This window comes from Cervus elaphus, chromosome 21 (assembly GCF_910594005.1).
Source record: "Cervus elaphus chromosome 21, mCerEla1.1, whole genome shotgun sequence".
Classification (NCBI taxonomy): Eukaryota; Metazoa; Chordata; class Mammalia; order Artiodactyla; family Cervidae; genus Cervus; species Cervus elaphus.
This window is the reverse complement of record NC_057835.1, coordinates 19943473-19966567: the sequence shown is the minus strand read 5'-3', so window position 1 is coordinate 19966567 and position 23095 is coordinate 19943473. Positions and strand designations below refer to the sequence as shown.

At 42.6% G+C, this 23095-nt stretch overlaps 1 protein-coding gene across 3 annotated transcripts in view; it reads left to right on the top strand.

Annotated features, from left to right (window-relative positions):
- Positions 1–23095, top strand: part of FER1L6 (fer-1 like family member 6) — a 162214-nt gene that overhangs the window by 119459 nt on the left and 19660 nt on the right. For all 3 annotated transcript variants that reach the window (XM_043880377.1, XM_043880375.1, XM_043880376.1), the window contains 8 exons: positions 2021–2060; positions 3619–3731; positions 4773–4904; positions 5825–5950; positions 11101–11228; positions 15622–15792; positions 18594–18754; positions 21062–21204. In XM_043880377.1, the coding sequence (XP_043736312.1) occupies positions 2021–2060; positions 3619–3731; positions 4773–4904; positions 5825–5950; positions 11101–11228; positions 15622–15792; positions 18594–18754; positions 21062–21204 (1014 nt within the window). The remainder of the gene's footprint in view (positions 1–2020; positions 2061–3618; positions 3732–4772; positions 4905–5824; positions 5951–11100; positions 11229–15621; positions 15793–18593; positions 18755–21061; positions 21205–23095) is intronic.

Sequence of the window (23095 nt, the reverse complement as noted above, 5' to 3'; positions counted from 1 at the left end):
AAGTAAAGGCTGGGGTCCTGGCCTTAGCAAATGGCAATAATCAGCAGAGCCTCATGCACCTGGAATAAGAAAGGAATTGAGTTATAAAGTCAGAGAACCAGTAGGGAGTGGGTCTGGAGATTTAGGCAAAAGCTCAGTGGCTGAATTTGGTAAGACTTCTCATCCTTGAGTAAAAATGGAAAAGAAAGTTATTCTGATGTTATCATCATATTCTATTGAATAGAAACTCTTCTGATTCTTTATTTGGAAAGACCGTATTTCTTTTTTTCCCATTTTTTTTTTAGAGTATAATTGCTTTACAACGCAGTTTTAGTTTCTGCTCTGTAGCAGCGTCAGTCAGCTATGTTGTTCTCATTCAGTCGCTCAGTCACATCCGACTTTGCAACCCCACGGACTGCAGCACCCCAGGCTTCCCTGTCCTTCACCATCTCCTGGAGCTTGCTCAAACTTGCTTAATCAGCTATATGTATGCATACATTCCCTCCCTCTTGAACCTCCCTCCCGCCCTCCCCATCCCACCCCTGTAGGTCATCACAAAGCACTGAGCGGAGCTCCCTGTGTTGCTCAGCGGCCTCCTGCTAGCTAACTCTGTTTTACGTGTGGTAGTGTACAGGTGTTAATGCTACTCTCTCAGTTCGTACCCCCCACCCCCCGCCAACTTCCTGCACCATGTCTACAAGTCCATTTTCTGTATTCCTGCCCTTCAAATAGGCTCATCAGTACCGTTTTTCTAGATTCCATTTGCATGGGTTGATGTTGTTTTGTCATTAAGTCTTGTCCAACTCTTGCGACCCTATGGACTGTAGCCCGCCAGACTCCTCTGTCCATTGGCTTTCCCAGGCAAGAATACTGGAGTGGGTTGCCATTTCCTTCTTCAGGGGATCTTCCCAACCCAGGGACCAAACCTGCATCTCCTGCATTTGCAGGTGGGCTCTTTACCACTGAGCCTGCCGGGAAGTCTTATATATATAGGTGTGTCCAACTCTTTGCAACCCCATGGACTATACAGCCCATGGAAATCTCCAGGCCAGAATACTGGAGTGGGTAGCCATTCCCTTCTCCATGGCATCTTCCTAATCCAGAGATCGAACCCAGGCCTCCTGCATTGCAGGCAGATTCTTTACCATCTGAGCCACCAGGGAAGCCCATATATATACTTTAATATGTGATTGTTTTTCTCTTTCTGACTTACTTCACTCTGTATGACAGATTCTAGGTTCATTCACATCACTTCAACTGACTCAATTTCATTCTTTTTTGTGACTGAGTAATATGTATATATGTACCATTTTCTTCTCTATTGATTCTTCAGTCGATGGGCAGTTAGCCATGTCCTGGCTATTGTAAATAGTGCTGCAATGGTATGGAGGTTCCTTTAAAAAACTAAACATACAACTACCATATGACCCAGAAGTCCCACTATGGGGCATATACCCTAAGAAAAACATAACTCAAAAAGACACATGGATCATGTTTCTTCATCTAGGACTATCCATGAATATTGATATACAGTTAAATAAATAACCAACCAAATGTTAGTCCCTGCCTCTAAACCCCCTCCTTTCGCTGGAGTGGGCACTAGCACTTTGGGTGAGTGTGCAGCCCCTTCCTCTTTCCCTGTTAAGCGCCGCAATCCCAGCATAAACCCAGCAACCCAAAATGTCAGCGGGGAAACTCACAGATGCAGATCGGGGTGATGCTCCAGGGATGAGGAGGAATAGCCGGGAGAGGGGTTGCTTTTCCAGCGGCTGAGAGGAGACTGCATCTAGAGGACAAGGACGTCAACAAGCTTGGTGGCCGTGGTCCTGGATGTGTGGGCACCTCTTCTCTAAGGCAGGGCGTCTCCCTGCACTTAAGTCCTAGGCCTTTACAGTGAGGCTTCCTTTGGGGGCTACTAAGGACCATTTGACATTCTTTTAAAATGCTGAGGGCTGAGATAATTCAATGAGAATTGTTAGCAGTCTGGGTTAATAAATGAGATGTGAGAGTGTCATCATCTTGTTTCCCTCTTTTCTCAAAGGAAAAGGAGAGCAATTCCAAGGAACAAAAAGGCAACACAGGTGAGTGGCTGTTCTGGGGACTTGTAAATGCAGCACAAAGCCATTTGAGTGAGAAAATGATAAAATGGGAGCCATGAGAGCAACCTTGGAGCCCAACGCCCTCATTTCCCAAGTGAGGAAATAATCCTAGGAAGATGACAGCACTTTAAAGAGCTTGTGTAGCTGATTTGAGCTGGACAGGAACCAGATCCCAGGAGCCCAGGCCTCCTGAGTTCAGTTCAGTGCTGAAGTCGACCCGTTGGCTCAAATCTCTACCCTAAAGTCTTAATGTAGAAACAGCAGAGTAAAAATAGGAACAAACTGAGATGGCAGGCCAAAACCAACATGATAAACTTTAATAGAGGTGGCCTGGATTTAGGTTCCAAAACTCAGCTGACAAGGATTGGATAGAGCTGGTTTGGCAGAAGCTCAAATGAAACAGCCCTGGGATTTGAAATGACTTGATGTAAGCCAACAGTAGGTCTGGGCCTAAAACAACAGAAACACCAAGAGCTGTTTCAGGTAATACAAAAGTAAGAAGACCAGAGTCAATTTCAGTTCCTCAGGCCACTCCTATTAGCCTATTTAATTCCAAGACCAGCCCCAGGACATAAGCAATAGTATCTTGGTTTGCAGATAGATAGTAAAACGGAAAGTACGAAGGTTGAGTCACTTGCTGAAGTTTATATGGCTAGAAAATATCAGAGCTGGAAGTCTGTCTCAGGTGGTTTTTCTCCAGAACCTGCTCCTAAAAAATTACCAAATAATCTCTCAAAGTACAGTTGTGACTTTGTGTAAGACTATTAACCTATTTGAGTTTGAAGATTTTTAAAAAATAGTTATTATTTTTATTTATTTTATTAGGCTACACCAGGTCTTAGTTGCAGCATGCAGGATCTTTGGTCTTCGTTGTGGCATGTGGGCTATTTTTTAAAGTTGTAGTATACGGGATCTAGTTCCCCAGCCAGGGATCAAACCCAGGCCTCCTGCGCTGGAGAGCAGTCTTAGCCACTGGACCACCCAGAGAAGTCCTGAGACTGAGGTTGTTGAACTAGACAATTCTCAAGGTCCTAAAGAGATCTGAGGGGGAATGTATCTCAAGCTTGGGTGTCACTTTATCCTGGGTCTGTTATTTACTAGTTGGGTGACTGGGCAAATTACTCACCCTCTCTGTGCCTAGTGTAATGAGTTCTTGCACATGGCAGGAAGGCCAGCACATTGCTAGCCCCAGGCGTCTGCTGACATCGCCCTGCTACTTGAGTGCAATCTCCTCCGCTCCTGCAGTGCCTGGTCTGAAGGACTCAGGGCAGAAATCCTGCAACGAAATGTTACAATTTCTTCTTTTTCTTCTTCTCTTTTTTTGCTGTGCCACAGAACATGGGGAAATCTTAGTTCCCCAATCAGGGATGGAACCTGTGCCCCCTGCTTAACGACTGGGCCACCAGGGGAGTCTCTCTATTCCTTTTTTAAAAGAAGGGTCATGACACATGCCAGAGCAAAGGAAAAGAGGAGCTTGACCTTGTCTCTTCTCATCTAAACAGCCACAAGAAGTCTAACCATTTCCGCTAAATATCCACAGAGGCGAAACCAGATGAGGTAGTGGTAAATATAGACAGCCCGAAGAAGAAGAAAGACAAAATACTCAAGAAAAAACCCAAAGAAGATGAAATGCCCAACCTGGCCGTCTTGCAGGTGTGTGGACACAGCCATCTTGGCCATGGTTAGGGTGGGAAACTCAGAGGGGGGTTCTTTTAGTCCTTCAGCCAACTTCGGAATGCCTTTGTCTGAACTAACTTGCTTTGTCTTTGTTATCATCACTGATTCAAAGCAACAAACTGACGAGCATGCAAGCCAAGACAGTAGAGCTTGTTCTTTTTCCGTTTTCTGCATGCCCATATTGAGAAGGGGCATAATTTATATTGGCTAGCCTGGATCCAGCAACGTAATTTACAGTGTGTGAGTTCCCCTAGGATCGCTTCTTGGGGCTTGACATCATCATGCAGATGTGCACAGACTCGAAATAGCAAGAGTTTTAGCTCTTACTAAAGTCAGCTCCATCAGACCAATCCTAACATTAGCCAGAGGTTGTTAGCTAGAGGCAAATTGACGGATATGAAAATTGGGAGTATGAAAATTATGTACCTAGATACTGAATTTAGCTAAGTTATTTTGATGGGAAATTTGAAGAAGTGATCTAAGTATATTACTAAACCAAAAACTCAATTCAGTTTTCCATTTCTAAAATATACATGTGATTTTCTACTTGGAAAATTCACGGCTATATGCATTATAATAAAAGCAAATATTCCATCACTTTATATGCATTAAGAATGAAATGTTTAATGAACAGTTTTTAATTTGAATATCCTCAAAATATGGCAGTCTGTATCTGACAATCAGTGACATCAATTAGCTATAAAAAGTTTTGCCACATATACTTATATATTACATTTATACTTATATATTACATTTAAAAAAAACTTTGGTTTAGCTATACTTCTTAGAATTTGAAAGTTTATCAGAAATGTTTTGTACATTTTAGAGTGGTAGCTGGTTCTAGGAATGTCAAGTCAATCATATTTCTTATTTTGCTAAAGATAAATTAACTGTCCCTCTTAGATTTTTCCAAGGTGTGTATAGGAAGACTGGTTTTGGAGAATCTTGGCATTTATTCATTAAATCAATCTTGGGCTTTGCTTCCTCTAAGCATTCTCTCCTCCCTTCTTCCTAAAGATATATGATGGGGATCTCGAGAGTGAATTCAACAATTTTGAAGACTGGGTGAAAACCTTTGATCTGCTCAGAGGCAAGTCTGTGGAAGATGACCAAGGCCTCGATGGAGACCGAGTCATAGGAAAGTTTAAGGCAGGTTCCAAAGCTAACTCTTTTATTTGGCTCTCCTGTCTATAAATATCAGATATAACTTAATTCTGTGGGACTGTGGTGTGCAATGTGTGTAAGGAAAATCCTTGATCTCTATGCAAGACCCTCCCTTTCTAGAATTCCACAAGACCTAGCCCTAGTCTTTTAAAGTATTTTATTTGTGGCCAGTAAAGTGGACTGGAGCTCAATCTGTGGAACATGAGAAACCAGAGTCATTACCTAAAAAGATCACTGAGTTTTACTCTCCTTTCCCCACCCCTGGCCTCCCAAACATATGATTGACACAAACCTACCAGCTGAATGATTAAACTGATCAAACAACACAAGCCCTTCATCTGGCAGACCTATGGTGTCAGCCTCACAAAGTAATAGGTGACACTGGCTATGAACCTACTGCATGCCTGGGCCCTTTATATCAAAGTGATGTGTTGGAAATCGCATGGGCATTGAAGCTTGCCAACCTGGATTTTAAATCCTCATTGTGATACCAACTAGCTTCGTGATCTTGAGCAGTACTTGACCTCCCTGAGCCTCGATTGCAGCGTCTAAAAATAGAAATACTGCAGTCGGAATGGAATGAGATGATGGGGGAAAATGCTAGCTCAGCACCTCGCATGTAAAAGGCACTCAGGATCCTATCTGATGCTCCTGTTCCTATTTCTCATGTAACAGCCCACTGAGGAGGGTGTTGCTGTACCAACACCGATTCACTGGTGTACTGTGAAGAAGTGCAGATGCAGGCAGGTTTTATGAACTGTCCAAGGACACCCAGGGGCAAGGGTAGAGCTACCCCAAGTCCTGCTGGGTCCCAGGGTGTGGTTCATTCCCAGCGCTATGCCCTATATGGTTTTCAGTGGAGCATTCATAATCTTGTTTCAACGGGTGGTGCTTTGTGGTTCCAGGGCTCCTTCTGCATCTACAAAAGCCTGGAGGATTCCAGTTTCGAGGACAGCGGGCAGCTGAGAATCCAGCAAGGGATTCCCCCCAACCACCCCGTCAAAGTCCTGATCAGGGTGTACATTGTTGCGGTGAGGCATCCTCGTTTACTCTGAGGGGTTGTCGGAATCTCCCAAGAGCTGCCACAACAATGTATTATAGACTGGGTGACATAAACAGCATTCCTTTTCTCCAGTTCTGGAAGCTGGAGGTCCATGATCAGGTGCTACCAGAGCTGGTTTTTGGAAAGGCGTATCTTCCTGGCTTGTAGATGGCCACTCTCTTGCTGTGTCCTCACAAGCCTTTCCTATGTGTGTGCATTTGTGTGTGTCTGTGTGTATGTGTGTGAGGGTGAAAGAGACCCACACACAAAGAGGAGAGAGACAAAGAGAGGAGAGGAGATATGTTGTTTTCTTGTTCTTGTAAGGTCACTGGTTCTATCAGTTTAGGACACCACCCTTCAGTCAGTCAGTCAGTTCAGTCACTCAGTCGTGTCCGACTCTTTGTGACGCCATGAATTGCAACACGTCAGGCCTCCCTGTCCATCACCAACTCCCAGAGTATACTCAGACTCATGCCCATCGAATCGGTGATGCCATCCAGCCATCTCATCCTCTGTCGTCCCCTTCTCCTCCTGCCCCCAATCCCTCCCAGCATCAGGATCTTTTCCAATGAGTCAACTCTTCACATGAGGTGGCCAAAGTACTGGAGTTTCAGCTTCAGCATAAGTCTTTCCAATGAACACCCAGGACTGATCTCCAGGATGGACTGGTTGGATCTCCTTGCAGTCCAAGGGACTCTCAAGAGTCTTCTCCAACACCATAGTTCAAAAGCATCAATTTTTTGGCACTCAGCTTTCCTCACAGTCCAGCTCTCACATCCATACATGACTACTGGAAAAACCATAGCCTTGACCAGACGGACCTTTGTTGGCACCACCCTTAGGACCTCATTTAACCTTAATTAGCTCCCTAAAAGCCCTGTCTCCAAATACAGTCACATGAGGGGTTATAGCTGTGACACAGGGATTTTGAGAAAACACAACACAGTCCTTAATAAGGAATATAAAGTTTGGTTGGGCTTCCCTGACGGCTCAACAGGTAAAGAGTCTACCTGTAATGCAGATGATGCAGGTTCAATCCCTGGGTTGGGAAAACCCCTGGAGAAGGAAATGGCAGCCTACTCTGGTGTTCTTGCCTGGGAAATCCCAAGGACAGAGGAGCCTGGTGGGCTGCAGTCCACGGGGCTGCAAAGAGTCGGATGTGACTTAGCAACTAAAGAACAACAGAGTTTGCTTGGTAACATGGACGTTTGCTGGCTTTTCACTCAGTGAGAACATTCCCAAGCTGACAGGACCACTCTGTGTGGCTTTGTTTGCTCGCTGTGGTTGGCTGCTAGCTGAGCAGGGAACCAAGTAGCACTGCAGCAGGAGGCTCCCAGGCAAGTCAGCCAGTGAAAAGGACCGGGGCGGAACAGGGCAGCTGCCGCTGCTCAAGCCTCCCACTCCCACCCTACTATGCCTCTGCTCTGCTGCAGTCAGACATTTCACTTCCAGTGTATTTCCAAGAAAACTATTATCTGCCCTAGGCTTCCTTTCTCATAGTGAGGGCACTGATCCTTCATTGTGAAACCTCTTAGCCTGATTGCCAGGAAGCTTGGGGCCAAATTTGGTGCTTGATCAAAGTGACCCTGTGCTCAGCTTTCATGGTTCATGTATTTGTATTGATCTCCTGACCTTGGAGCTGATTTATAGCCATCTTATCGCATATTAACTTTCTTGTTTACATTGCATACAATATTTTTAAGAAACTGAAATGAAACATAAAACAAAGGTGAATGATTCTTTAATGCTAAGGTAGAATGAAATGTCCCCTTTCCACCATGCAGTTCTTATGTTTCCCTCATTATTAGTAGCACTGCCATCATCACCATGACCACCACGTGTGAGGCATGTTCTAATCACTAAGGATGTTGTGATGGGAAAAAAAACCAAAACAGTCCTTGCCTTCGAGGAAGTCACAATCTAATTGGAAAGATGAGAAGTACTTGTAAAGTGTTACTGGCCATGCCAGTGGTCTATATTAAACACTCAGCCACAGGAGAATTTAGATAAATCTCAAAATTTTGTTCAAGAGATCACTCATGTCTTGGGAGAGATATTGTGCATTCCTCAGGAAATAGACCATGCTTTCAAATAAATTTGAGGAAATATTGTGCATATAATAATTCATTTCCCCTGTCCAACCCCTGAGATACATAAAGCTCATTAGCACAATGAACGCTCTGAGAATTCCAGAAGCAAAGAAACTGATTTAACAGCTTGATTCTTTAGCAGCATGTTGAAAACTTACTGCCCATACCTATTTTTCCTCCCTACAGAAAACCCTGCCATCTTTCTCATGAATCAAATAGACCATAGAATCTGTATAGGAGGAAGGAGAGGGAGAAATCTTTTGGACCACAGAGACTGGAGAAGGATTATGATTTGTGTATTCGTTTAGCAAATACCTGTAGTACACTTTTATATGTATACATATGTATGTGTATATGTGTATGTATATCTATATTTATATACAGGTACCCTCTAGAATGCAGATCAGGTTCCTGCTCAGGAAACAGCATGGAGGAAGGAGGACTGGGACTGGAACTTGAGCACAAGCAGGTCTTGAACAAATGAAGAGTCAGAGAGTGTCAGCCCTGAGTTTTAGGGTATAGGATAGACTATGGACAGCCAAATGTTTTCCTTGACATTTCTAGTAACAGTGTATTTACTTTCTCACACTGATTTAATCAACTAAATAATTTAAATCTTGAAATCTCTTAATTTGATAAAAATACCAAAGAAGTAAAAAATTATACTACTTAAAAGTTGCATAGAGAAAGAAATAAAATCCCCTCAATTCTGCAATTCCATCCCCAGACATAGCTTACCCTTCTTATGCATATATACTCTTCTTATGCAAACACATCTCTATCTATTTACACTTGTCTACAACTACATCCCATCACTTCATGGGAAATAGATAGGGAGACAGTGGAAACAGTGTCAGACTTTATTTTTTTGGGCTCCAAAATCACTGCAGATGGTGATTGCAGCCATGAAATTAAGACGCTTACTCCTTGGAAGGAAAGTTGTGACCAACCTAGATAGCATATTAGAAAGCAGAGACATTACTTTGCCAACAAAGGTCCGTCTGGTCAAGGCTATGGTTTTCCCAGTAGTCATGTATGGATGTGAGAGCTGGACTGTGAGGAAAGCTGAGCGCCGAAAAATTGATGCTTTTGAACTATGGTGTTGGAGAAGACTCTTGAGAGTCCCTTGGACTGCAAGGAGATCCAACCAGTCCATCCTAAAGCAGATCAGTCCTGGGTGTTCATTGGAAGGACTGATGCTGAAGCTGAGACTCCAGTACTTTGGTCACCTCATGTGAAGAGTTGACTCATTGGAAAAGACCCTGATGCTGGGAGGGATTGGGGGCAGGAGGAGAAGGGGACGACAGAGGATGAGATGGCTGGATGGCATCACTGACTCAGTGGCATGAGTTTGAGTAAACTCCGGGAGTTGGTGATGGACAGGGAGGCCTGGCGTGCTGTATTTCATGGGGTTGCAAAGAGTTGGACACGACTGAGCGACTGAACTGAACTGAACTGAACAACTACATCCGGGTATATATTTAATAGAGTCCCACTTCATGCATTACATGTTGATCTTCTATTTCTTTCTTTCATGAGTAATGTACCTTGGACATTTTTCTAGATGACTTCATATAGGTCTTTTTCATTCCTCATAGTAACCACCTAGTGTTTTACTGAATTAACATAATATCCATTCATTCATTCATTCATTCACTCATCAAAATTGGGAAGACCCTATCTTAAGTCCTGGAGATAATGTAATGCACAAGACAGATAGTACTTTTGCTCTCATGGAGATAATAACTAGTTGGAGATGATATGAGGATTAGGAGGGTATAAAAATAACCACAGACAGGTAAATAAGCAAGATAAATGTTAGAGATAACTGCCACATAAAGAATTAAAATTGGTGATGTAATCAACTTCAACAAAAATAAATTGGGCGATGTGATGAGAGTAAATGGGGAAGGGCCAATTTTGAATTGAGTTTTTTCCTAAGTAATTGACATATAAGTTGTTCACAATTTTTAGTTATTAAATAATATTCTAATGAACAACCTTGAAAATATAGCTTTGTGTGCTGATGCCTTTCTGTCTGTAGGACAGAGTCCTAAAAATAAGACTGTTTCTTATCTAGCTCTCAACTCCCAAGTTTCTCCATCTTTTCCATATCCTTCCTCACCATCTCCCTACTCTGGTCCTCCCTGATGGAAATGGGTTGTTACTTAGCTGACCAGCACTCAATGCAAGACTGACGGGCTCATGCGTTTCAAAGCCAACTGGTTTTAGGAGAAGCTTTTATGTCTAGCCCATAATTTTACAGATGAATCTCAAACAGACGACTTGTTTTGTCCAAGATCACATGACTACTTAGAACTGGAACTCAGGTTCATGCCTTTTGCCTCCTCGTCCAGCAGATTCCTCTTTACTCTGTGCCAACCAGTGCTTTCCACTGGGGAGACAACTCCAGGGAAAGCAGGACTTGAGCAAAGCTGGTAACTTTTAACAACCAAGTGGAAAGGCTAAAACAGTGATTCTTAAACTTGGCTGAATCATCTAGGAAACGTCTAAAAAAATCTCAAAGTCCAGGAACAATTAAATATCTGGGGATAGAACTCAGTTCAGTTCAGTTCAGTCACTTAGTCGTCTCCGACTCTTTGTGACCCCATAGACTGCAGCTCGCCTGGCCTCCCTGTCCATCACCAACTCCTGGAGTTTACTCAAATTCATGTCCATTGAGTCGGTGATGTCATCCAACCATCTCATCCTCTGTCATCCTCTTCTCCTCCTGCCCTCAATCTTTTCCAGCATCAGGGTCTTTTTTAATGACTCAGTTATTTGCATCAGGTGGCCAAAGTATTGGAGTTTCAGCTTCAGCATCAGTCCCTCCAATGAATATTCAGGACTGATTTCCTTTAGGATGGACTGGTTGGATCTCCTTGCAGTCCAAGGGACTCTCAAGAGTCTTCTCCAACACCGCAGTTCAAAAGCATCAATTCTTTAGGATAGAACTCAGGCATCAGTGTTTTTTAAAATACCCAGATGGTCCCTGTGCACAGTGTTGAGAACCACCGGACTGAAGGATTTTTTTTTCCCTCTTCTCCAGGCATTTAATCTTAGTCCAGCTGATCCAGATGGCAAATCAGATCCCTACATTGTGATCAAGCTTGGCAAAACTGAAATCAAAGACCGGGACAAATACATCCCTAAACAACTGAACCCAGTATTTGGAAGGTCAGTGGCCATTTGAGTCTCATTGCACTGTCCTCTCTGCGTTTGCTCCTGTGGTATTTCTTTGAGGGTGGGGTTGGTGTGTGGAGCTGTGTGGGTCTGAGTACACAGTGCAGGTTAAATGCTGGCTGCTGCTCAGGATAACAGTCAATCAAGCCGATATTCATGGGGAAGGGCCAGATTCTTTCCCTGGTCTCTTTAGCAGTTTGGTTGTGCATAATCTTCACGCCCCTGGTTTTCCAATAATGATTTTCCCAGATCTCAGAAGTAAGAGGCCCCTTGAACAATCATCAGGTTCAGCCTCCTGCCTTGGAAAGAGTTCCTTTTTACAGACCAGATAATCGAGGCCCAGAGTGGTTTAGAAACTTGTTCAAGTTCACACCACTCATAAGTAGAAGAGAAGGGGCCAGATGTTTAGTCTTTGTCTGTTACCAAAGGGATTTTTGCATCGTATCATTTTGCAGTTCATTAGGGCTTCCCAGGTGGCACTAGTGGTAAAGAACCTGCCTGCAAATGAGATAGACCTAAGAGATGTGGGTTCAGTCCCTGGGTTGGGAAGATCCTCTGGAGAAGGGCAAAGCAACCCACTCCAGTATTCTTGCCTGGAGAATCCCATGGACAGAGGAGCCTGGTGGGCTATGGTCCATGGGGTCGCAAAGAGCCAAACAGGACTGAAGTGATGTAGCATGCAGCACACTGCAGGCAAAACATTGAATTGCACTCCCAGTTTTCCTGCAAAGTGTTTACAAGGCATTGCATTTGTGTATGTTTAGGTGAGCCACGGATTCTCCAATTCTCAGCAACCCTCCTCCAGGCCTTTCCTTTCTCCAGGGGATCTTCCCAGCCCAGGGATCGAACCCAGGTCTCCCACGCTGCGGGTGGATTCTTTACCAGCTGAGCCACCAGGGAAGCCCTTCAGCATCCCTATCACCCCACTTATCTTCTAAACGGGTTGTGCTTGTGAGCCTGACTGCCAGTAGCTCTGGAGTCAAGCACACCCGGGTTTCTCTTTGCCGCATCACACAGATGGCTTAACCTCTCTGATCCGTAGAGCAATAACAGTGACACTTGACCCTCATACGCCTTTAGAAGATTAAGTATGACAAACATCCAGCATTGTCTATGACATTGCATAGTAGCTACTCAAAATGCATTAGCTTCCATCCTCTCCACCTTGATAATCAGTTTAGCAATGTACACAGGTGTATCTAATTCCTTTTTTCCCCGGTGTCCCAAGGACCATGGGATGAAATCTCTATCCATCTCATTTAAATTCATTTACACAATTGTGGTCGCTTTGGAACTTCTGACATTTGATCAGAACCAGCCTCTTACATGTTATTGCTCCCCAGGAAATAAGACAATAAGTGATCTTGCTTGTTCAGATTAAAGAGAATGATTAAAACGATGTGCTAGGGAAACGTACCCTTGCTTCCCTGATCTGGAGATGACCTTTACCATTACCTGCTGTTTATGTAACCAGCACTTCATTTTGCCAAGTGCTTTGTAGTCACTTTTTTTTTTTTTTCCCCACCCCTGTAGTCACTTTTTATGAGCTGCTCTCTCCACAGTGCCATGAATTAGACTGGTTTTATAACCTCCATTTATGACCATGGTAAACAAAAGAGAGGCTGATGGGATATTCCTTCTTACCTCTGGCACTTCAGAGCCTCTTCCAGAAGCCCTCCAGGTGTGGATGTTTTGTTAGATGTTGCTCAGGGAAAGATACTGCTGGCTCACTCTTGCAAAGTTCCAGCAGGGACCATGGAGGGCTCTTGTGCCTGGCCTGGGGTCTGGGGAGCCCCTCTTTGAGACCTTTATAAGAGGATGTCACAGGCTCCTCCCCTGATGCCCTGGCCCCGGAGCTGCCTAGTTTTCTTCATAACCTCTAGCATGAATTGGTGTGTTTATTATGTGTTTATGGTTGTTTCCCGTCTCCCCACTAGAATAGGTGCTCCATTCCAATGGGGACTTGGTCAAGTACCCTGTACCTTGCTGTAACCGTAGTGCCTAGGACAGAGCATGGCACAGGGCAGATGCTCTTTGAGTGTCTGTAGAATTGTAGAATAAATGAATGAATAAACAATGGGCAAACAATCCTTCAGTCATTTTTCAGTGGGATTTCAGGGGACCCCATTATCCTGATGGGGTACACGCCTGAAGAGTTGAGAGTTCCTCATTTTCTTAATAACCACAGCATCTGATACACACGACACATATTATGATGTCTCATAAATGTCAGATGAACAAATGAATCAACAAAGAAGGAATAATTGGACAAAGAAACAACGGGACATCTTTTCTCTGAAGGTTCACAGTATTGAATGTTTCTATAAGGCTCAGGTTTTACCCATTTCATGATGCATTCTCTTTTCTCACACCAACTTTGTATCTAGAGGTCATATCACATTGACACCCACATTCATTTAAGTCTAATTTTCCCCCCGAGTGACTGGAAATCCAGTCACAGAGAGCTGCTTTTGGTAGTTTTCCTAAGGACAGCACTAATGAAAATTCAGGAGGGGTGACCCAGTGAGCACACAGCATACCATTCTGAAAGATGGATCAGAACATTTGCCCTCTGTCCTCTGTCACGGTTGCCAGGGGCAGTTAAACACTTAATAAGTCTTTCCGTGGTGGCAGCAGCTTGGTGATGGCCAAGCTCAGAGGTGGCTGGGGGCTTTCTGGTGAGATGCCTCTAGAATATCCATTACAGCTTCAAATCCAAATCTTGGAAACCCAGGGAGGCAATACTATGTCTTCAGATGGAAGAAATGATATCATTTTCTGCACAGCTGTAGCCCTGGCCTGCTAGGGCTGCCTCAGTCAGTTACAGGCAAGGAGCTGTCCAGCATCTCTGAAGTTTTCTCTCTGGGGAGGGTCAATTGGCTCTGGGCTATGCTGTGATTGCCCTCCCTACCACCCTGGAGAGTGAGAGTCGGGCTAAGTGGGCCTGACCTTGAAGGCCACAGCCCAGACAGGCCTGAGGACACCTGGGGAAATAATGGGCCCTCTAGTATCCTCTCCTCCTGCCTCCTCTCTGTCCCTTGCTCCCAGACCAGGCCTCCCTGTGTTGTCCCAGAGCAGAGTCAGGAACAGCTGGAGAAACACTGGTGTTTTAAGAACACATTTGCCTAAGATGCAGGCCTACACTCCCAATTTAATTCTTAATTACCTTCTCTAATGCTCAGTAGAACAGATAATGCATTGTTACAGGAAATCCGATATCATGCCTATTCCTCTCAACACTGCATTGGCGTGGGATTGTGGAGGGAGCATGGAATTAGGAGAAGGAAACTGATACGTAGTTTGACCTGATCTGTGATCCTAGGCAAGTCCCCTGTGTTCTCTGGACTTCAGTTTCCTTAGCTGTAAAAGGAAGTGATTGGATATGGTGATTTCTGAGATCCTGCACAATTTAAGCAAACATTTACTGTGTCTGCTTTCTGCAGCTGAAGTACAGGCTCCAACAATGCAGAGATGAGGAGAGCAGGTCTCTGCTCTCAAGGGGCTCAGAATCTTGTAGAGACACATCCCAGGTCCTGCACATCTATGTTTTCATGGTTTTCCATTGTCAATAGGATTTTCATTTCAAATAAACCCAGCTGATATCCCCTGATGAATCGACAATGGAGGGGAGAGGAAATGGCAATTTATTGGGCACCAGTTGAATGCCTGAAAGTAAAATCTGTGCTTTATATTAACAAGATCCCATTTAACCACTATGCTATATTATAAAGAAGATATATTTATCCTCATGTACATATAGAGAGGCCAAGAGAGTTGAAATAATTTTCCCAATGTTTTACAACCAGGAAGTGGCTGATTCAAAATCAAGATTAGAAATCAGTCCTGTTTGAGACCAAAATCTAAGGACTTTGCTCTTCCTCTTGCTGTCACCCTAGCTGAGACTATAAGATGTGACCCATGAGAGAGTAGATGATTGTCTACTGGAAATTGACAAAAGGGTTGGAAATTGTTTGCATCTCAGTAAAAAATTAAACTACATAAATATCCATTAAGTAGTAATTGGATTGCTCATAGTGAGTTCCTATGGACTGTAGGCCAATATTTAACCACTTGATGCAAACAGCCAACACACTGGAAAAGACCCTAATGCTGGGAAAGTTTGAAGGCAGGAGAAGAAGTGGGCAGCAGAGCATGAGATGTTTGGATAGCATCACCAACTCAATGGATATGAGTTTGAGCAGGCTCCAGGAGATAGTGAGGGACAGGGGAGCCTGGTGGTCTGCAGTCCATGGGGTCACAAAGAGTTGGACATGACTTAGTGAGTGAACAACAACAATGGACTGTAGGCAAGCTAAAAGTGAAACAGGAAGAAGTTCTCTGCAGTGCCAAATGCTATTGATTCCTAAAGCCTCTACTTGGACGGCAGGTCATTTGAGATCCAGGCCACGTTCCCGAAGGAGTCATTGCTCTCCGTACTGATCTACGACCATGACTTGATTGGGACAGACGACCTCATTGGTGAGACCAGGATTGACCTGGAGAACCGCTTCTACAGCAAACACCGAGCCATCTGTGGCTTGCAGAGTCAGTACGAGATGTAAGTTCTTCCTCCTGTGGAGTCACTGTTGTGTCCTGAGGCTGCAGCCCAGGTGCTGGGAAGACCAGCTAGGACTTAGTTTTAATATCTCAGATGGGCTCCATGTCAGCAGGGCTCACTGCTGACTTGGAAATCGCTCACTACAAATGAGGGTATTTGGGGCTGGGGAAGCAACACTGATTTGGAACCCAGGGCAAATTCTTCAAGAGTCAAGAGTTGAATTGCATTTGTTCAGTTGATTAGCTGGGCCTGGTGGACTGAGTTCTCAGTGGGGAATGATGCTAGAAGAATGATTAACATAACACAAATGCCAATATCCTAGTTAATTACAACCAACACTCACAAGTACTTAAAACATACCACACACTTCACATGGTATATCTAATTCAGTTCTCCTCAAAACCCATTGAGATGTTATTCCCATCTTATGCATGAGGGAGAAGTGGGCCCAAGTCTCTCTCTTTAAAAAGGTTTTTGAATTCTGCTTAATTTTAGATTGTATACTAGGTTTCTTTTTTTAAGTATGGCTTATTTGATAAGCCATAAGAGAAAATTCTTATAAATATCAGCTAGGAAAATATATCAAAAAAGGAAAATATAAAAACATTCATTAGGCTTCCATGGTGTAATTTTAGAAATATATTTGAATATAAAGTAATATATATTCCTTGTAGAAAATTTAGGAAATACAGAAAGTACAAAATGACGCTCAAATTATTTCACTCATAGATAAAACTTACATTAAAGAGTGTGTATGTATTTCTTTTTAGTAATTTTTCTATGCTGCATGTGTTTATAGTTGCTTAGTTGTGTCTGATTCTTTGCGACCCTTTGAGCTCTAGCCCACCAGGCTCCTGAGTCCACGGGGTTCTCCAGGCAAGAATACCGGAGTGGGTTGCCATGCCCTCCTTCAGGGGATCTTCCCAGCCCAGGGATCAAAACTATGTATTCTGTCTCCTGCCTTGCAAGCAGATTCTTTACCCATTGAGACATTGAGGAAGCCCTTTTTCTATGCTATTTCCCCCCAGATTTGGACTCATACTATCCATGCAATTTCCTAAGCTTCTTGATGCACTTATACCTTATATCGTAAGCATTCTATGGTATTATTAAATATTCTTCAAAATCATTATTTTAACAGCTTTGTGGTATTCCCTTATATGAATTTATTATACAATTATATAACCAATTTCCCTTCTTGAATTTCAGGGCATTTACATTTTTCTTCTTTATTCTATTAGAAATATTGCTGCTGTGAGCATTGCCATACAAAAGCCATTGCAAACCTTTCTGATAATTAATTCAGAGTTCGTCCATAGACATGGATTTATTTCCATCGAAAGGAATGCACACTTTAAAGACTTTTAATAATAACGTCCAGATGTCTCTCCAGAAGGGGTGGACCAATTTAGACTCTCATTAACATAGTCCAAGCATCTATTTCCTCCATGGCATGATTTTCAGACAAGTCTCTACTGCTGGCCTGTTATCTGAGCCGAGAATGCCAGCTCAGTCTGGGGACTTCAGTGACTGTAGAAGCCTTCTGGGGTATTTACATCATTCTCAAGTACCTGAGTGGGTACCATTCAGAGAATGATTAGCTGTGTGCACTGTGAAGTCAGTAAAGGAAACCACAAGCAAATGTGGTATGTCTTCTGTTCAGTAGAACTTCCTGACAGTGGAATTACCAGGTATCAGAATAGTTTAGTCAGGTAAGTTGTTCACTGAAGTTTTAAAAATAGACAAGAACACCTATTTCTGGGAAGGTCTATGTATGGTTCTGGGCCTGGCTTGGAATCTCTTTCAGGATCCTCATATTTCCGAACCAAGGTAGGAAAACTGTTTTCCAGTTGTGTTTTTTTTTTTTTTTCAATGTTTAAGTGGATTAAATTCTGATGAATCCCACATCCCAGGAAGCAGAGAAATCCAAGCTTATCTCAGTCATGGTTCCTAGGGAACATCTCATTGCAAGTTAATGATTTTTTTTTTTTAACCAAATAGCTTGTTTTTAAGGAAAGAAGGGGTTGGAAAGATCTGGAAACTCACCACTAGGAAATGACTGATTAGAGAAGTGGCACCTCAAGACTTCCTGCCCGGGATATGAGTCTACAATATGATTTTGGAAGAGGAGGAGAAGGGAGGAAAGAAGCAGAGGAACTGGAAGAGTGAGCTTGGTTTTCTTCTTAGAAGAAGTATCAGCCAAATAGCTATCCTGCTAGTGACAGGACAAACTAAACCAAAACTACCTGCAAAGAAATCCGTAAGGACAGAGAGCACATTGATGATTGCCAAAGGCTAGCTTGGGCATGGGGAATGAGGAATGACTGCTTAAGGGGTAGCGAGTCTTCTTTTGTGGTGATAAAAAAATTTTTTTGGCACTAGATGATAGAGGTAGTGGTTGCACAACATTATGAATATACTAAATTCCACCAAATTGGTCAACTTTAAAATAGCCAATTTTGTTATGTGAATTTCATTTCAGTTTTTTAAAGGATGCATTTGTTTAAAAAAAAAAAAAAATATATATATATATATATGAAACTACCTGAAAAGAAATGTTCTGTCAAGCTACTCCGAGGTTCTGCCTTTCATACCAGCACACATATGCAGAGGTATTGACCAGAAAAGAGAGAAAGCAAAATCAACAAAAACAAAAACACTAGCCCCAAGCATGTGGAATGTCAAGTTAAAGCTAAAGGACACCACACAGGTCATCCTTAGGTGGCCCTTTCACAGAGACCTTAGGGAGCGGCTCCTGAGGAAGCCCGGACCTCACCCTCTGTCCTTTGTCCACTTTTCAGAGAAGGATACAATGCTTGGCGAGACACATCCAAACCTACCGAAATCCTCACCAGGCTCTGCAAAGACAGCAAGCTGGATGGCCCCTACTTCCGCCCTGGGAAAATACAGATAGGAAACCAGGTCTTCTCTGGAAAAACAACCTTTACCGAGGAGGACACGGGTAACTCCCCACAATGTATCCTGTTGAAGTGGTTCTTCTTTTGAAAAGCCTGCTTTCAGTGGTATTGATGACTGAAGGCAATGGTCATCTACTGTAAAGTTAATGCATGGAAAAATAATGAGGAGGATGAAGATCACTTGTAATCCCCAAATTCAGAGATAATGATGGTGCATGGTGGTATATTTCTTCACAGTGTGTGTGGGTGTGTGGGTGTGTGTGCGTGTGCAATATGCCACATTTTTACATAATTTTAAATATGCCATATATATATGGTACATTAATGTACCATATATATACACACACACACACACACACACACACACACACACATATATATATATATAGTTTTGTACTCTGCCTTTTCTACTTCCAATAGATTATGACAATTCTCCTTTGTTCTTTGAAATGATCTTTGATAATTTTCTATTTTATGGCTGTGACATTTCCATTGTGTCCATTTTTATGGTGTCACTTAATGTTTCCATGAACCTCCTTACACATATTTTTGCATATTTCTGGTGAGTCTACAGTATATATCATAGAAGCAGAATTGTTGTGTCAGAAGATAGACAATACCTTAAAATGAATATTATATAGAATAAATACTTGGACACAACTCAAATTACCCCCATAAGTGTTACACCAACAACTCTCCTATTCCAACATCAAGAAATAGATTTTTCTATATGAGCAACATAGAATATACCAGGAGGACCTCAGAAAGTCTTTCATAAATTTAGGATGAGGAAAAAATCCTTTTTAAGGATATAAAACAACTCCTGTACTATCACACCTATCCATTTGATGCTTAAAAATTACCTATATATGGTGCAGTGCTTCTGGTGCAAAAAAACAAATTATGTACATGCTACAGGGTGTTTTGACACTCTGTTGATCCCACCACTTTAATGCCAAGATTTCCTTTTACCTTGTTATTTTGGTCCCAAGAAATTCTAAGAGGTTATTCTCATGCAGAATTATTGACATTTAGTGTATTAACAATATAGATGAATTTCTGTGAGAAAAATACTTTTTCACAACATACTCTATTAAGCCAATTTAGTCCCTTGGTCACTATTCTACATTTCATGATTAAACAATTTATTTGCCCACCAAAAACCTGAAATTATGTTCATCAAGATCAGTTTTTGACTGATTAAACTTTATGACGAAGATTTAATTCATCGATTATTTGTTCATCCCTATCGACTTTTACTGACTATAATGATTGCTGTTGGGAGATTCTCCTGGTAGCCTTTTATTTCTTTGGTTAAACCAAGTTCAACTTTCTTATGTCAAATTTGGCCATTCTAAAGTTTGTCAAGAAGATTTTATTCTTTCAACAATTTTTGTCTTATTTGGCAAGTATTTTTTCTACCAATAGTTTTTATCATGAATTACCTTTTTTAAAAATAAAATGATAGAGCAGAGAGTCTTTTCCCTGAGTAAGTGTTGGTAGGAGTGAGAGATCTCAAGCAATAATGATAAGAGTCATAAGACATCAATGAGCACATATTATGTCTATTTCACCACCTTGTTTAGGGCCACTCTGATCCCCCAGGCCCTCTCCCACTATAGTGTTAGCAAATAGCTTTATGTCTCCAGAAAAAGTACCCTCTCTTGCCCCTTAAACCAAGTTTGTGATTCATAGACTGAAGGAGTCTGATTCAAGGGGTGAAGGGAGTCCTGTACTCCAAGACCCTGACTGTGCTCTGAGTCCTCTGGTCAACCCATCTCATTTCCCAATCTCTTAAATTTTTTCTTAATTAATTTATTTTTTAAATTGATGTATAGTTGATTTACAGCATTGTGCCAGTCTCTGATACACAGCAAAGTCTCTCCTCAGTTATACACATATATACATTTTTAAAATATTCTTTTTCAATATAATTTATCCCAGAAGATTGACTATAGTCCCTTGTGCTATACAGTAGGACCTATTCTAAACATAAAAGTTTGCATCTACCAAACCCAAACTCCCAGTCCATCCCTCCCCTTAGCCCCCTCCCCCTTGGCAACCACAAGTCTGATCTTTATGTCTGTGAGTCTATTTCTATTTCATAGATAGATTCACTCGCTTAACTTTCAATCTCTTTCCCCCTCCTACCACTCTACTCCCACCTCTTTCCATGTTATTTGTCCTATTTCTTTTTTGCTATCTCTTCTCTCTACCTGTATATTTTCTCTCTACTTGTATATTTAAATAAACCTTTAAGGAAGTGTTTGAGAATGCATGACAGTTCATCACTGCCCCCGTACAGGAGCATGCATCTGACAAGTCTCTTTATTTTTCTATCTTCCGTGCAGATGAGACGGTGGAGTCGTATGAGCACTTGGCCCTCAGGGTTTTACACTCTTGGGAGGATATTCCCGAGGTTGGGTGTAGGCTGGTTCCTGAGCACATAGAAACACGGCCACTGTACCACAAGGATAAGCCCGGAATGGAGCAGGTAGTGGCCAAGAAATGTTCATCCCCAACAAATGAGACTTTTGCCCTAAAAGTTAATCTTTTGTGCCATATAGTAATGGTTCCCAACCAGGGACAATTTTCCCCCTCCTAGCCTGGACATTAAGCAGTGTCTGAAATATCAGTATTCTTGGTTGTCTCAGGTGGGTGAAGGTGCTACTGGTTTCTAGTGGGAAGAGGCCAGAGATGCTGCTAAACATCCTATCTTGTACTGGGCAGCCCCCCACAACAAAGATTATTCAGCCCCAAGTGAATGTTAAGATTGAGAAACCCTGCCCTAAAATCAGAGTTGGATTTATTGCTCTTTCCTTTTTATGATTTGGGTAATCAAATTCTTTCAGAAGAATATTGGCATTTAAGAAAGTTCAAAACCCATTTAATGTACCCAAGAACTTGTCCAAAATCTATTAGTAACCACACAGCCCGCTAGTTTTCCCAGAGAGGCAATAGATGGAGGCTTATCTTGAAGAATTAGCAAAAACAAGCTGTGTGGAAGATAACTAGAGATCTGGGTTATGAGTTGGAAGGGAAAAGAAAATAACTTTATTAAGAAACTTTTAATGTCCTAGACTCCTTATGGAAATAATATCACTCAATTAGGATATATCACTCAATAAGGATATATCACTCAAGGATATATTTATCCATGTTATGGCCATTTTAAGAGTAAAAGAGGGCATTATTAATAATTAAGCTGCTACAAAGGGCCCACGCCAGGGTTTTCCTAGACAAACAGAGGTGTAGGGGTCACCTAAGCCTTATCTCTTAATATTACCTCATGATGAAATTATTATGATCCTTACTTTTAAGAAATTGAGGTTAGGAGAGTTTAAGTAACTTGCACAAAGTTACTCAGCTGGTAAACAATCTACCTGCAATGCAGGAGACCCCTTTTTAATTCCTGGGTTGGGAAGATCCCCTGGAGAAGGGATAGGCTACCCACTCCAGTGTTCTTGGGCTTCCCTGGCGGATCAGATGGTAAAGAATCCACCTACAGTGCAGGAGACCTGGGTTCAATCCCTGGGTTGGGAAGATCCCCTTGAGGAGGGCATGGCAACCCACTCCAGTATTCTTGCCTGGAGGATCCCCATGGACAGAGGAGCCTGGTGGGCTACAGTCCATGGGGTGGCAAAGAGTCAGTCATGGCTGAGCAACTAAGAACAGCACAACAGAGAGCTGGGATTTAACCCAGACAGCTTGAGTCCCTGGTTCTGTCCCAGTTCTGAATTCACTCACTGTGTAGTCTGGGAAAAGCAAGTGAGCTTGACTGTAACGGGGAGGAAGACCCACACTGCTATCCCAGCCATGGTGGAATATAAACCTAGTGATAGGATGTGTGTGGGTGTCTGAAAAGAATACACTTTTATCAAATGTAGAAGCTTATGGTTATTTCTTAAGATTTACTCCCAGATCTTTGAAATCTTTTGGTTACTGGTGTCCCTCATTTTACCTGTCAGATGTGGCTTCTTGGTTAAAGGTGAATGTTAATGTCTGTTGCCTGGAGAAGTCCATGGACAGAGGAGCCTGGTGGGCTACAGTCCAAGGGGTTGCGAAGAGTCAGACACAGCTGAGCCACTGAGCGCATAATGTCTCTTTAGAGACCCTAGGAATATAATCCTTCATTGAATTGGAGTGGGTAGCCTATTCCTTCTCCAGTGGATCTTCCCAACTCAGGAATCAAACTGGGGTCTCCTGCATTGCAGGTGGATCCTTTACCAACTGAGCTATCAGGGAAGCCCAGAATTGGTTCATCACTTCCCAAATGCTAGCTCTTTGCTTACATTGTCCCTTCCTCTGGAAATGCTCTTTTTGTCCCCCTAGCCAAAGCTCCTCCTTCACCCAAATCCTACGACTCCTCCCCACTCTGTTGACAA